General features: G+C 36.1%; 1 protein-coding gene and 1 pseudogene across 2 annotated transcripts; both read left to right on the top strand.

The window, feature by feature from the left end:
* The first annotated feature begins 629 nt into the window (after positions 1-629).
* Positions 630-6,656, top strand: LOC132166754 (exocyst complex component EXO84B-like; annotated as a pseudogene). The gene is made up of 7 exons (XR_015909411.1): positions 630-1,007; positions 1,226-1,323; positions 1,679-2,728; positions 3,473-3,949; positions 4,133-4,315; positions 4,770-4,894; positions 5,529-6,656. The product of XR_015909411.1 is annotated as an exocyst complex component EXO84B-like (transcript).
* A 954-nt stretch (positions 6,657-7,610) lies between these two features.
* Positions 7,611-14,095, top strand: BARD1 (breast cancer associated RING 1). Its single transcript, XM_059576735.2, has 13 exons — positions 7,611-7,827; positions 8,333-8,386; positions 8,514-8,584; positions 8,985-9,080; positions 9,206-9,630; positions 9,781-10,122; positions 10,276-10,376; positions 10,687-10,873; positions 10,999-11,060; positions 11,803-11,890; positions 12,550-12,715; positions 12,972-13,090; positions 13,568-14,095. Exons 1-13 carry the CDS (start codon positions 7,736-7,738, stop codon positions 13,910-13,912), a joined length of 2,148 nt encoding a protein of 715 aa, XP_059432718.2. The 5' UTR covers positions 7,611-7,735; the 3' UTR covers positions 13,913-14,095.
* Positions 14,096-14,144: the final 49 nt, after the last annotated feature.

The raw sequence follows: 14,144 nt of genomic DNA, 5'->3' as shown, positions 1-14,144 counted from the left end.
ACATGTCGTGTCGTATTACCCGTTTAGAAAATGTGTCGTGTTTTGGTTTGGGTGTTTGGCATGTTTAGCTAAATGTGTCGTGTTCGGGTTGGGCTTAAATGGGTAATGTCGTAAATGAGTTAGACATGAACCTAACACGCAAATATGTTTTGCCGGCCCTAATCGTGAGAGATTGATAAGGACAATGCCGCGGTAAAGGTGGCAATGATAATGATCACGATAAAAGTAAGGAACAACAATTACAGGTAAGATTTTGTTTTTTGTTTTTTAACATGTAATATGATGTAAAAAAATTGATAAAGAGCCTATATTATAACTATTGCACAAATAAGATGTTGCATGCAATGTAAAGTGATGATTCGGTGTTCGGATGTGAGGTTTGGATTGTATTGAAGCAAAAATATAAGATTATATAAGTCAATTTTAATTTGATTGATTTATTTAAATGAGTTAAACTCTTCAATATTAACATGTTAGGTTGGTATCAAGTTTGCGGATCGTATAAAAAATTAGAAGTCTTTAAATGTTGGGTGATGAGTTTGAATTATATTCAGATATGAACATAAGACGATTTGAAATGCTTATTACCTCCAAGGCTCCAAATAGTTTATGCCATCTCCCAACCAAGCGAGTCAAACGACGCCGTGTGTATCGGCCGCGCGGGCGCCAAAATAACGAAAAAGACAACCGAAACCCTCTTTGTTGCCATTTGGGCAACGAAGAAACCAAAGCTATTTGCCAATGGAGGCACAAGACGACGATAGAGACGTCCAAACAGTACCTTTCCACCGACCTCCAAATTCGCTTCATTTCCGCTTGGAAGGCTCAGATCGTGTTCGTTTGATGGGAAACCATTTTCCATGGAATCTTCTTCCACGTTATCCAGATTCCGATTCCGAGACCACCGAGAAACGGAAAGCTCAGCGCGGTCCGACACCATCTCCGACAGTTCATCCCTATCCAGCCACCGAGATGACGAGTCCGAAATCCAATCCATGGCTGGAAAGGTAAAATCCTCTCTCTCTCTCTCTCTCTAATTGATTTTTAAAAAAGAACTCTAAATAGACTGTTTGGTTGCCGAGAAAACTTTGGAAGAAAAGGAATTTTCATATTGTTTGGTTTGCCTAATGACAAGGAAAAACGAGTTAAATTGCTTTTTTTGTAGTTTCGTATGCCTAAATTGTTTAACCGGTGAAGTATTTTTGTTGTGCTTTCGATTTGTTAGGGGATTAAGCATCTTTGTTCGGAGCTACTTGAGATAAAGGAGGCATCGGATGAGGATTTTTACAGAACCATCTTTTCTAATTATTCAGCCTTTGTTAGGTAATGCTCTTGAGCTCAAATTTGTTTGTCGGTGTTTGTTTATGCACGGATTTGCTCTAGCATATGAGTTGTTACATACATAATTTAAGGAAATTGCTAGAGGTATTACAGGTTTTAATACAATTTGGTTACAAGCTGACATAACTGCTAAGAGTCTGCGAAATACACAGCATGGTACGCTTGGCACCAGTACATATAACCAGGTCGATTTGCATACAAAATTGTAGTAAATTTTATAATAACCTTAGCATTGCTCAAAATATAATCATATAAAAGTGAATATATTTACTTGAGTATGGTGACTGAGGTGATGATTCATAAGGTAGTGTTAGTGAGTATGCTATTGCATGTGCAGAATATTGGAAGAAGTACAAGGCGTTGAGAATGAACTGATGAAACTGAAAAACCATGTTTTGACCCAAAAAAATCATGTGAAGGAACTTATAGATGGTGTATATCTAAAGGTTTTGTCAGAAGAGACGATAGAATCAATTATAGAAGAACCTGTTTTCATTGATCCACCGCAGCCAAGTGAGTTAGAGGCCCACATTGATGATGTTTCAGAAACCCTGGATCTCCTCCTGTCAGAAAACAGGATAGATGAAGCTCTGGTGATTATAGAAACGGAGGATGAAAATCTCCAGAGGGTGCAGTTCGAAGGAAATGCTCCATCAGACGTGTTAATGTCATATAACTCTTCGATTTGTGAGAAAAATGCCATGCTTACACTACAGCTGACTCTGATGGCTGAAAACCCAAGAACAGCTGCACCAGAACTTCAAAAGGCGCTGGTTGGACTTTGCAGACTTGGTGAAAGTCATCTTGCAAGTCAACTATTGCTTGAATATTACCATTCACGCATTGCGACTGGAATACATAATTTGCACTGTTCAAAGTCGTATTTACATGGGACATACATTAAGGAGCTTGCAAAATTTGTATTTTCTATGATTTCTCAAGCGGGAAGGAGCTTTGTAATGTTATATGGAGAAGCTTCTCCTTATGCTTCAGAACTTATTCGGTGGGCCTGCGAAAAAACCAAAATGTTGTTATTTGTTTTAATAAGTATGTTAAATCCATCTCAGAAATAAGTGGAGGATTGTCCAAGGTTGTAGAATCTGTGCAGTTTGCAATGTCATTTTGCTCTTTTTCAGAAACTCAGACATTAGTGTTGCAGCCATATTTATTCAAGCATATTCGTCCTGGTGTGGAAGTGGCTCTACAGGTGCATATAAACCACTACAAGAAAGTTATTGGTATCTTTACAGCAACTGACACTTGGGTTTTGGGTAGATATCTTGTATCAGGGGTAGTAAATGAAGCATACTCTTCTATTATTGTTGGGAACCAACCGGAATATTGCCTTCTCACTTGCAGCAGCCGTAAATTTGTGACACTGTTACAGGTTTGTTCTATTTCATGTTGGATTAATTCTAAAAGTAAACACTCGAGAAATATGAATTATGTGCATAAAAACTGATAGTATAAAAATCAAAAGTTTTAGGAACTGTGTGTGCAGTGACCTGAATGGTTTGCATGCATTGACCTGTGGAGTCATGAATTTATCTATGAAAATAAATAAAAATAAATTGCAATCTACCTGGTTAAGATTACCACCCAAATTCAATTCCACCCTTTGTTTGTCAAGGCCACAATGATAATTCTTACTGAGCGAGATCTTGTAGCATATCTAGAAACTGCCATAAGTTTCAAAGCAAACAATCATCATAACTATTGTTCTAGGAAAATGTGGTCATGTTAAGTACACTTCTTAAGTGTTAGCTATAATGGTGGCTTCAAAACCCTATTTATTGTTTGTGTACACTTCTTTACATCAATGTAAGAAGGACATTATACTTCCATATGCTTCAATAAGACCTCACAGAGGTTTAGAATCAGGAAATAAAATGATTACATTCAACCAAACAATAATATCTTAGTCTGTTTGGTGACATATCAAGAAGTCAGGGTTACATTAGTGCTTGGTGTTTTCACTGTAAAGACTGTATTGTGATTGAGAAATGACAATTGTTGAATAGGGTACCAAACACGACCATTTTGCATGTTTATGAATGAAGCATGATCTTGTTTAGTCATATCCGCCTTCCAGGTATGACTTGCTGTTACATATAACATTTTTTCTATTCAGGCTTTCACGGGGGATGTTTCACCTCTAGTTGCTCTTCAAATGGAAGATTCAATCCTCAGCGGACTTATGAACGTCTTTATGGAGTACATAATCATACTTGAAAGGGCCATTACCTGTGAAGAAATTGTCACAGAAAAAGGTGGTTCAAGAATCAATTTGGCAGAGTCACTGGTGCAACAGGTTTCTGTTCTAGTGAATCTATCAAAATTAGAACATTTTTTCTCTAGCATTGTTAGAAGTATATTTGGGAGCATCAGTCACATGAATTCTGAGCTGATGAGAAACCATTTAGTTGGTGCTCAACAGAAGGAACTTGATAGCTGTATGTTGTTTATCCAAGAGGCTTCTGGTCAGCTTAGAGCTCATTTCTGCCAGCAAAATATGCATAGAATGATGTTGCTGGGAACTGGCTTCAAACATACTGTAGAAACTTCCAGCGATGGTCAACAAGATTCTATGCCTTCTGTTACCTTTCAGGTACTCATTTTATAAGGTCATTTATGAAGATTGGCTCAGTCTTGATTAAAACCCCAAGGGGAAAAAAAATTGAAAAAGTACCTGAGCAAAAGTTAGATGGCTGATATCATTTGAGAAGATATATGGTTTCTTCGTTACATAATCGTTGATTATATGGTTTTCATTTTGGTGCGCTATGATCAGGTATTATTCATAGAACTGAGGAAACTAGAAAAACTTGCTGAAGATGGTGTTTTTGAGGTGAATTGGTTGATGGAACTTTTGAGGGAATTGATAGAAGCCATATTTGCTTGGATATCCAACAACAAAGAGATCTGGGCAATTACTGAAGAGAAGACTGTCCAACCTTTCGACAATTTCAAGAAGGTACTTGTTTGTTGTTTTTTTTTTCCTTTACTGCTTAGAGAAGTGATGGCGGTTAATGTTTTTAAAAGCTCTACGTGTATATCCTCTGCTTATTCTTATCTATTCTTGACTTCCTGTTTCTTGCATAATTGACTTCCTTTACCCTCTTTATCTGTTGATCTGCATTACCTACTTGCTTGGATGCTTGCTAGTTTGGAGCATTTACATGCACAAATCTCTGGGATGTGCATGATAGCATGTCCTTTAAAGAGTTTCTTCTCCTGAGTATGTATGATAACAATATCAATCCCTCTCTCACCATGTTTGAAAGCAATATCCCCATTGGAGAACCAGAATTTGGTTGTCCCATTAACGTTTCTTCTCCTGAGTATGTAAGGGAATTCCAGTCATATTTTGTCATGATGCTGACTCATGCGCTAACATTATTTCATTAATGTTATTGTTCCTGGAACAGTTTGTTTTGGACGTACAATTTCTGGTGGAAATCGCAAGCTATGGGGGATACTTCTCCAACAACCCCTCAGTTCTTGTAACTTCTATGAAATCCGCATTTCTTTCAGCTGGACTAGGTCCTGAAAGGTAGTTTCTGATATTGTCTCCTTTATAGTGTTTTATTGCATATAAAAAAAGTTAAAAATGTTGTAGATGACATATATTTTAGATTGTAATTTTTTAGGGGATTCTCTTTTATACTTATTATGTACTAGATTTTTTTTTTTTTTCTTAAAAAAAAAAAAAAAACAAAAAAATTATATCTTAGTTGAAGTCAAATATAATTCTCAACTAAGAACTTATATGCTTTAGAGATACATGCGCGTGCACACACATTCAATATATATATATTGTTTTTAACTTATTTAAAGTTCCAATGTAGAGGAATCTTTCCATCTTATGATAAAATCCTCTTTGGTCATTTGGAAGTTGGAATTTATTCTACATTTTCATGAGATAACAAATAATGAACCGTTGCATAAGAGATTACGTCACCTTAAAGAGTGGAGAACATGCACGCAGCTGTGCCCATATGCAGCAACAAACTAGCATTCATATTTCATGCTACCATGGGAGGCCAGGAAACCATTGGGATTTACAGGAAAACTAGAAACTACACTTTTTATTGTAATTTTTATTAATTGCTGCATACTCTGTTTCTTCTATAAGCCAAATTGAAGTCCCTAATGGAAGAAGATGGATTCTTATTTTCTATTTGCAGAGATATAATTGATTGTGGACGGGCTATAGAGGCTGCTAATGGAGCAATAGTAAAACTACTAGGGATAAAAAGAGAGACGCGCTTCCAAATGATAATCCTATTGGTATTCTTGAAGAAAAATCACACGGAAACCAATCTGAGTATGTGAGTGACTCTCTTCAAGATGATGCTAGGAGCTACTCTAAGGATTCTATGGAGTCAGGTGATGATATAGAGGGTATTACTGCATCAGAAGATGCTGTTAATGCAGAGAGAACAGAATTTAGCCCTCTTGGAAGGTTACTGGATCTTCTTGAAGAGGATGATGGTTCTGCTTATTGCAGTGCTATGAACTCAACTGATAGTTCTGTTGAAATAGATGATATTGTCTCCAAAAGAGTGGCTACTGCAGCACACAAAGGATTTCAGATCATTGAGAAAACTGATTTACCAGCCACATTATCTGTGGATTTTGATGGAGAATATTCAAAGGTTAGGGTTTTCACCGAGGAGGGGACTAGCCGTCAAGTTCATGTGGCTGAGTCTGTAACTAATGAGCTAAAAGATGGTGGAGACTTGGGTTTTTCAGGGACTGAAGTTGCTCCTGCAGAATATTCTGTTAAACTGCAAGGTGGAGATGAACAAAATGGTGTGAAAGGACATTGATATAAAAGAAATGAACGCGCGAAAGGTATCAATGGTACAGAATCCGGTGGGGAAACTGAAGGGCATGTTTCAATTTGCCAGATTGTCTCTTGCCTGCCCATTGGACCTTATACAGAATCCTATGGTTTTGTTTGCCACTTAGTTCTTGAAGGGGACTCCCTTTCAATTTTTTCTTATCATCTCAGTTCCTTCATAAGCTTATCAGAAATCAAGGATGATAGGAACTTAGGAGTGTCTTCGTCCACACTTACAACATTACGTTATGGGCCGCTACAACCAGTGCTATTGACAGCCTTTGTGTTCGTTTGCTCTCACACCTGAATTCCCTTCTGGGCTGTGGAAAGTCTTTGCCTTGAATATTATTAAGGACAATGTTTATTTGGTTTTTGGGTCTGTATTTGTTGTTGTTCTCTTTATTTCACTGTAATTTTCTTTCACTTGTTGATCTGTTCTTATTTCCTTGATTTGTTGTAGCTTTCTTTATATCCCTGTGTATCTTTCTTTCTTGTTGCTCTGTTGTAGTTTTGTCTGTTCTAGCTCATCTATTAAAAAAAAAAAAAATCCAATCGTAGTTCAAAATAGGGATCTGATGGAGCCTGTCAAATTTCCATCTTGATTGTGGACGGCTTCTGGTCATCTTCGAATTTGTAAGAATCCTTTCGATTGTTCAAATCATTTTTTTTTATTAGATCCATAATTCTTGAAACACAATTACTCCCTGCTCAAATGTTTGTTTTCATTCTTGTGTACATCTTGCCCATTCTGTACAAGAGATGTGTGTAAATCTACCATTTAATTTTTTATAAATTCAATGGTAAATTTATAAAAGAGATTAACAAAATACTTGTAAGAGAATGACATCAAACATATCGCTTTTATTAATTATTAAAATCTTTTAAAAGGAATCAAATATGTCAGATAGTTTATATGACACTTACTATATTTTAAACATGACATAACAGATACTTTATATTTATTACCTTAGCCATTAAAATGTGTACTAACACGTAATAATAAGTTTTTTTTTTTCCAGGGAAACGAGATAGTTATGTAAATAAATTATAAATTATCATATAAATTTATAAAAGATTATAATAATAGATGTAATAATCTTACATTAAGAAGGCCGTAAATGCAATGCAAATTACAATTCATTGGATTTTGTGTATTATACGAATATGGTATTTGATAAGGTCACAGATTTGGTTATAAATTAATGGTCCTTCTCTTTTAATGTGCCGATTTTTTTTTTTTTTTTTTTTTTTGTTCTAATCTTAAAACACCACGTCAGCACGAAAGCGCGCTGGCGGGAGTTTCCAAAAGTCCATGAAAAAATGAAAAAGGGCGCGCCCACTCCAGACGTCATCATTCCTTTCGCTCCCAATCAAATGTCAAATCAATCACTCCCGCGCGCGCTTCGTCTTCCCCCCCAAAAAACACAATCCCAGCCGCCACGTGTACTTCACTGTCCCCGATTAAAGCTCCCTCTCTCGCAACGCAAAATCTGTGTTTGTTGAGTACATTTTACTGGTTTGCTTTAGCTTTGGTTGTAACGAGTGGGAATGGGAGACTCAGTGAGTGGTGGTAGTAGATTTCTGAACCCGTGGGTTCTTCATTTCCAGAAGATGGGTCTCGAGCTCAAGTGCCCTCTCTGGTATGTTTTGCTTTTTTTTTTTTTTTTTTTTTTCCTCACATTTTTCTTTGTGTGGTTGGTTTTGGGTTTGTTCGTTAATGCTCTGATTGGTAGCTTAGAAAATCCATGGCTGAAGGACAAACAATTTGTTGGGTAGGGCGAATCCTTTTTTCTTATTTCTTGGTTCACATTCTAGAAGAGAAACTGGATTATAATCTTATGCTATTGTTTGGCTACAAAAGAGAATGTAATTTCAAGTATTTTCCTTTTGCTCGCCCTAACTTTCTTTCCAACTTGTATTTAATTTTAAGAGAAAAAAATGTTTGCTTTGTAGAGAAAATGCTGATACTTCTTCAAATCTTGTTTTTTGTTTTTTTTTTTTCTCCAAACCAAGGTAAAAGAACAAGTATTTTGATTTGAAGTTTTTTTGTTTTTGATTTGATCTATTGGTGAACAGAACATAGTCTTAGTGATTTCTTTGTTTGTGACTATAATCTATTATGGGTTTCATGTTGGTGTTTTGCAGCTTAAGCCTGCTCGACAGACCAATGTTACTCCCCTGCAATCACATTTTCTGCAAGTTCGTTTCCACTGCATCTTGATCGCGATCTTACTCTTTGTTCTTTTTTTTTTTTTTTTTTTTTTTTTTCACAAATTATTCTTGATTTAATTTGTATTCTGGGTTTGGGTTTTTGAATTCGTTGCAGTTCCTGCATACCCATTTCAACACAGCTTAAATCAGAGTGTCTCGTCTGTAAAGCGCATTATTTCAACCAAGGTATGTTTGGCTCCTCTGGTTTCTATTATTTTCTTCAAATAAAATAGTTTGCTGTGATTTTTTCTTTGGATGCCTTTTGTTCTTTTTTTCTTAGGTGCTTATTTGATTTCTCTCTCTCTCTCTCTTGGGTGGAAAACTTGAAATTAAATCTAGACCGTTGAAATAACTTCTCCTTTAGTTCTTTTTACACACCTAAGCCAAATCCAAGAGAATTATGGGGAAAGTTTAAATATTTTCCATCAAAACAAGCAGAGGCAAGCTTAAAATCTGTTATTGTTTTTCCTATTGGCTTTTGGATTGTCAGCAACTAAAATATTTTAAACATCTTGTGAGAACTATTCTTGAAGCTATTTGTGTCTCTTTATGTAAATGGTTCATCTAACTTTTTCTGAGGTGGCAGATTCAAGGCCTGCGCCTTACTTGGAAAATCTGGTAACAATCTACAGGGGTTTGGAAGCTACTTTCAGTGCCAATTTCTTTCAGCATGTTTCTTCTGGTACAACCACTATATGAACCCTTATCTGATAAGCATCGTTTGAATTGACATTTGGTCTATAAGAAATTAAGAATACAAATTCAACTTATAGGTTAGTTATTGTGTGTTACGTGTTGATCTTGTAGGTTCTGGGAGGATTTTGGAGCAATGCCAGACTTTGAGGAAGGAAGCATTTGAAACTATCCAAGGGGATAAATCATGCAGTGGACAGTCCATCTTCTCTTTATCAGCTAATAAGCGAGTTCAGGTTCCATTGAATTTGAATCGTTCTGTTGAAGATGGGGTCAGCAAGAATGATGAATATGAGAAACACAGCATGCCAACAGATGGTAAAGATGGTAAAGGTGGTAGGGGAGGAGACAAACTTAATCATGTAGTGAGTAGTAATCTGTCATCACTGAATTTGCCTGCGGGACCTGGGTGGCTTGAAGAGCCTAATGTTGTGGAAATAGAGATGAATCAGGTGGCACAGTCATTGCCGAATACCCCTCCTTCGATTGGTGATGCTAAGGGTTCAGATGGTGACAGCCATGATCAGGGCAATGAGCATGTAGGAAACTGTTAATTTGATAATGATTTTGTTGCTTTGGCTTTTAATATTCACTACTACTGTTGCAGCTAGCTGCATTGTGCTTTTATTTTGTTTTTGTTTTTTTTAGTAGTTACTTTAATCCTTATCTTTATCTTTTTGCATTTTCAGAGTCCAAACAATTATTTGACCAAGAGAGCAATCACCAAAGATTCTGAAGATAAGATTAGGCAGTTGGGGCATGACGGTTCTGCCTCCGAAACCGAAGGTGGTCATTTGAGGAGCATCAAGAGGCAAAAGAAATTTGACTATGGCACATCAGAGTTGAGCATGAAAGCAGACGGTTGTATTCCACCACTTGTTTCACTTTCTGAAATCTTACCAACTCCCAGTTCTGAATTTGACGTCGCATCTAGGGTGCCTTGTGCTGCTGCACAGCAGCCTGTAATATCAGATGCCTCATTTGTGCATAAAAGCATTTGTGCCTTTTGCCAGTCCCCTGAGATTTCAGAGGTAAACTTTACATATTTATATCATTTTAATTGATATTTGTGTGCCATTGCTTTTGTTGCTAAAGAATATCATTGGGAGATTATCTCAATATGTTTTCATATTTACAAATAGTTTTGGTCTTAATCTCCTTGTGACGGTCTTAAATTCTTCCAGCATACTGGCCCAATGTTGCATTATGCTAATGGGAAAATGGTAGTAGGAGATGAGGCCACACTTTCAAATGTCATACATGTTCACAGACTATGCGTTGATTGGTATGTCTTCTTGGCATTTCTAGTATTTCCATGTGACTTGGTATTAGCTGCCTTGTATAGCTTTTTAAATCATTTGAGAAACAAATATATGAAATAGGTTTTTTTTTTTAATGCTTTTTTAGGGGTATATAACTTTAAGGGTTTTCATATCCGTGTTTTGCTAAAAATGCAGAAAAGGGGCCAGTTTTTGGCAAACACAGTTTGGTTTAATTTAAGTTTTATTGACAGTCATTTTTCTTGATTCCTTTTTAGCCTTTTCTTGTTATCTCTTTGCTATTAGAGTAAGATATAATATAATTCTAAAATGCAGGGCACCACAAGTATATTTTGATAATGAAACTATTAAGAATTTGAAGGCAGAAGTGGCAAGGGGTGCAAAGCTCAAGTGCAGCAGATGTGGACAAAAGGGAGCTGCCCTTGGCTGTTATGCAAAATCCTGCCGGAGAAGTTATCACCTTCCCTGTGCAGGACAAGTATCAAATTGTCGCTGGGACCATGTAACTGCACTATGCCTTTTCATTTAGTATCATAGTGCTTTGTTGTTGTGTCCATCTCTTCTTGTTTCAATGTAGTGAGTTAGGATTCAACTATTAATGGGTTGTTGCTCTTTGGTTTCTCACAGGAAAAGTTTCTTATGCTCTGTCCTACTCATTCTTCTTTCAAGTTTCCAAATGAGAGGTCCAGGTATGGAAATCATGATTTTAAGGATTATCCTCTGCCAAGTCATCAGTATGCGATACTTGATAGTTGTATCAATTTTTTAGTGTTTCATACGGATAAATAGTTGAGAATTGCTTTTTTGTTTTGTTCAAAGTAATTGGGCTGTATGAACATTGTTAGAGTTGGCATGTGTCATCTAATTATTTATTTTAAAAAAAAGTGTAGAATTATTTCAAAAACATCATCTAATTCTCAAGTGTTAGAATATGAATATGATGAATCTTGAATATAGATTTCCCATATCTTTTCCTCTAAAGAAAAAAAGAGAAATCTTTTGCTTCCTCTTCTCCTAAAATTTAAATGCATACTTGGCTAATTTGAATGCTTGTAACACCTTAGTCCCTCATTGTAACACCTTAATATTCCAGCTGAGTGGAATATTAAGGAGCTTATAGGTGTGAAGTTTCATATTGGTTCCTTGCTAGGTTTTATTGGGCTTTATAAGCAATTCTAGGGAGCTTTAATTGCAACTCGACTAGTCCTTTTAAAGATACCACAGATGTAGCTAACGTTTTTTCTGGGTCGTTACAATACATTTTATATCTCATGTACTTTTTTTTTTCCCCATAAATTTCTTGTTACTTGTAATAAAGTAGGAAGAAAATGCTTGGTTATCAATATATGCTTCTATCTCATGTAAGTTACCACTATAGGTTGTCTACCAATATATGATATATATCCCATTTTTTTGTCATTCCACATGCAGAGGCCCTCAGCAGTCCAAACTTTGGGCAGCTCCAAAGAGAGCCAAAAAATGGGTTATATGTGGATCTGCTCTATCTTCTAAAGAGAAGGTTAGTTCAAATAGGATGTCTTTTTTTATCATTTCACATGATTCATTGTCATAATTTGGTGGAAATTGAAATAGTTTCTTTTTCTGGGATTTTCTCAAAACTGAGTGTAGAGCTCTCTTAGACTTAATGTTTGTCCCTATTCTAGAAGGAGAGGTGTCCTATGGTTAATTGTCCATTTTCTAGAATATGGTATTCATTCTTACACACACTCACATGAATTATGAGGATCACTAATAATGGTGACTTTCTCTTTTATAATTTCCTATTTCATGTAGATTCTATAAAACAGTTTGCATGGCTTGCAAGTCGCTCATTGCAAGCAAATGATTAATTTGTTTTGCTTAAAGCATTTTGATGAAAAATCAGTATATTTATAAGGAAATTTTTGTCATTGGATTTAACCGAATCATTTTAGATGAACTGTTTCTCTTTTCTTGGATAAGAGTTGTGTTAAATAGGAATTAAGAAGCTGAAGCACCTGACTTCAAAGATTTCTGGCGAAGTGTATTCTTAGCCAGGTTTTATTTTGTTAGTCTCACACTAGCCTGTGTTTGAAAACCCAGTTTTAGTATATGCATATGCATTTCAAATTATCCTATTTGTGCGTTATTAAGTGATATGCATTTTCACATTTTCTTTTTAAATAATTTGGGCTATAGGTTCTTGTGATCGAGTTTGCAAGCATGTGTGGTGCAACTGTGACCAAGTACTGGGAACCAAATGTCACGCATGTTATTGCAGCCACGGATGCACAAGGTGCATGCACCAGGACGCTGAAAGTTCTTATGGCCATTTTGAATGGGAGATGGGTTCTTAACATTGATTGTAAGTTATATTTGCTATCTGTACTTGATTACTTTTTTTATAAGAAACGGGGTTATCTTGTATGAAGAAATTGGAATTCTGCCTTGATAAATATTGCAACATGCTTGACATTACTATTTTGAGATCTGTAATGAGTCTGCTACTAAGGACATTTTATGTTTATGTCTATATTGGCATTTCCTCCGATTCTTGCTTATTGCTATTAGTTCATTTGAATGATTACTAACTGATGTACCTTGAAATGCTGGTTTTGCAGGGATAAAAGCTTGCATGGAAGCTATGCATCCTGTGGACGAAGTACCCTATGAAGTTTGTCTTGACAACCATGGGTGTTCTGATGGCCCCAAAACTGGCAGGCTTATGGCTTCAAATAATGTAAAGCTAGTTCTCTCATGAATAATTGCACACAAACTTGTGAACTGTTTTATCTGGATCATGTATACTCCAACTTTTATAAGCACTTTTGTTCAAGTGGCCTGTCTTGCTACTGGAATATCTGGATTAATTTCCAAATAATTCTCTCATAATAATTCACATGAAATAGGATGACTATCTTACTTTGAGTCCTCCGGTTTTATGCTGTCAAATTGGGCATTTTCATGTTGAGGGAAACATTTGGCAGAATGCTATAGCCGTATCTTAGCTGGTACATTTGGAATGAAAACCTACTTTTAGCTGGGATGGGAAGATTTATGGAAGACTACACGTACTGACTTAGCCAATTATTGCAATTTGATCAGGAAAAATAGTTTTGCACTTCTATTCCCTACAAGCATACTTCCGGTATTTGTTGTCTCATGATATGTGTTTACTTACTAATTGAGATAACTGATTTGCTTTTTTCTTTTTTAGGCACCAAAGCTCTTCGATGGGTTCAAATTCTATTTTTCTGGTGATTTTGTCCCCGAATACAAGGACGATCTCCAAACCTTGGTTGTAACTGCTGGAGGTACTGTTTTGAAAAGTAAAGAAGAATTGCCATCACAAAGCTGTGATGAGGAAGCTCTGGTGAGGGTACTAATTGTCTACAACCTTGATTCCCCACAAGGCTGCAAGGTAGGAGAAGAAGTTGATATTCTTTGGAATAGATTGAGTGAAGCGCAGGATGTAGCCTCAGATATTGGATCCCAAGTTATTGGTCACACTTGGCTTGTGGAATCAATTGCTGCATGTAAATTGCAGCCTCTTGTCAGCTGAGAAAGCTTTTGTGATCCAATATTTTGTTATTTTCAGTCCAGGATAATAATCTGTTTATCACGCTTGCTTAAGGCTCACATGTATATAGTTAGGTTATAAAATTAGACAGAGCTCTGTATTTTTGCTTTGGACAAATTGCTCTGTTTCAGACTTTTGTTTTACTGATAAAGCATTTGTGATGCAGATATTCTGTTGTTATAAGTAGTGGATAATGATTTATTAGCTTGTTTAA

This window comes from Corylus avellana, chromosome 11, assembly GCF_965113065.1.
Source record: "Corylus avellana chromosome 11, dhCorAvel1.hap1.2, whole genome shotgun sequence".
Lineage (NCBI taxonomy): Eukaryota > Viridiplantae > Streptophyta > Magnoliopsida > Fagales > Betulaceae > Corylus > Corylus avellana.
Note: the sequence above shows the minus strand (reverse complement) of the source record. Positions and strands in the feature narration are given on the sequence as shown.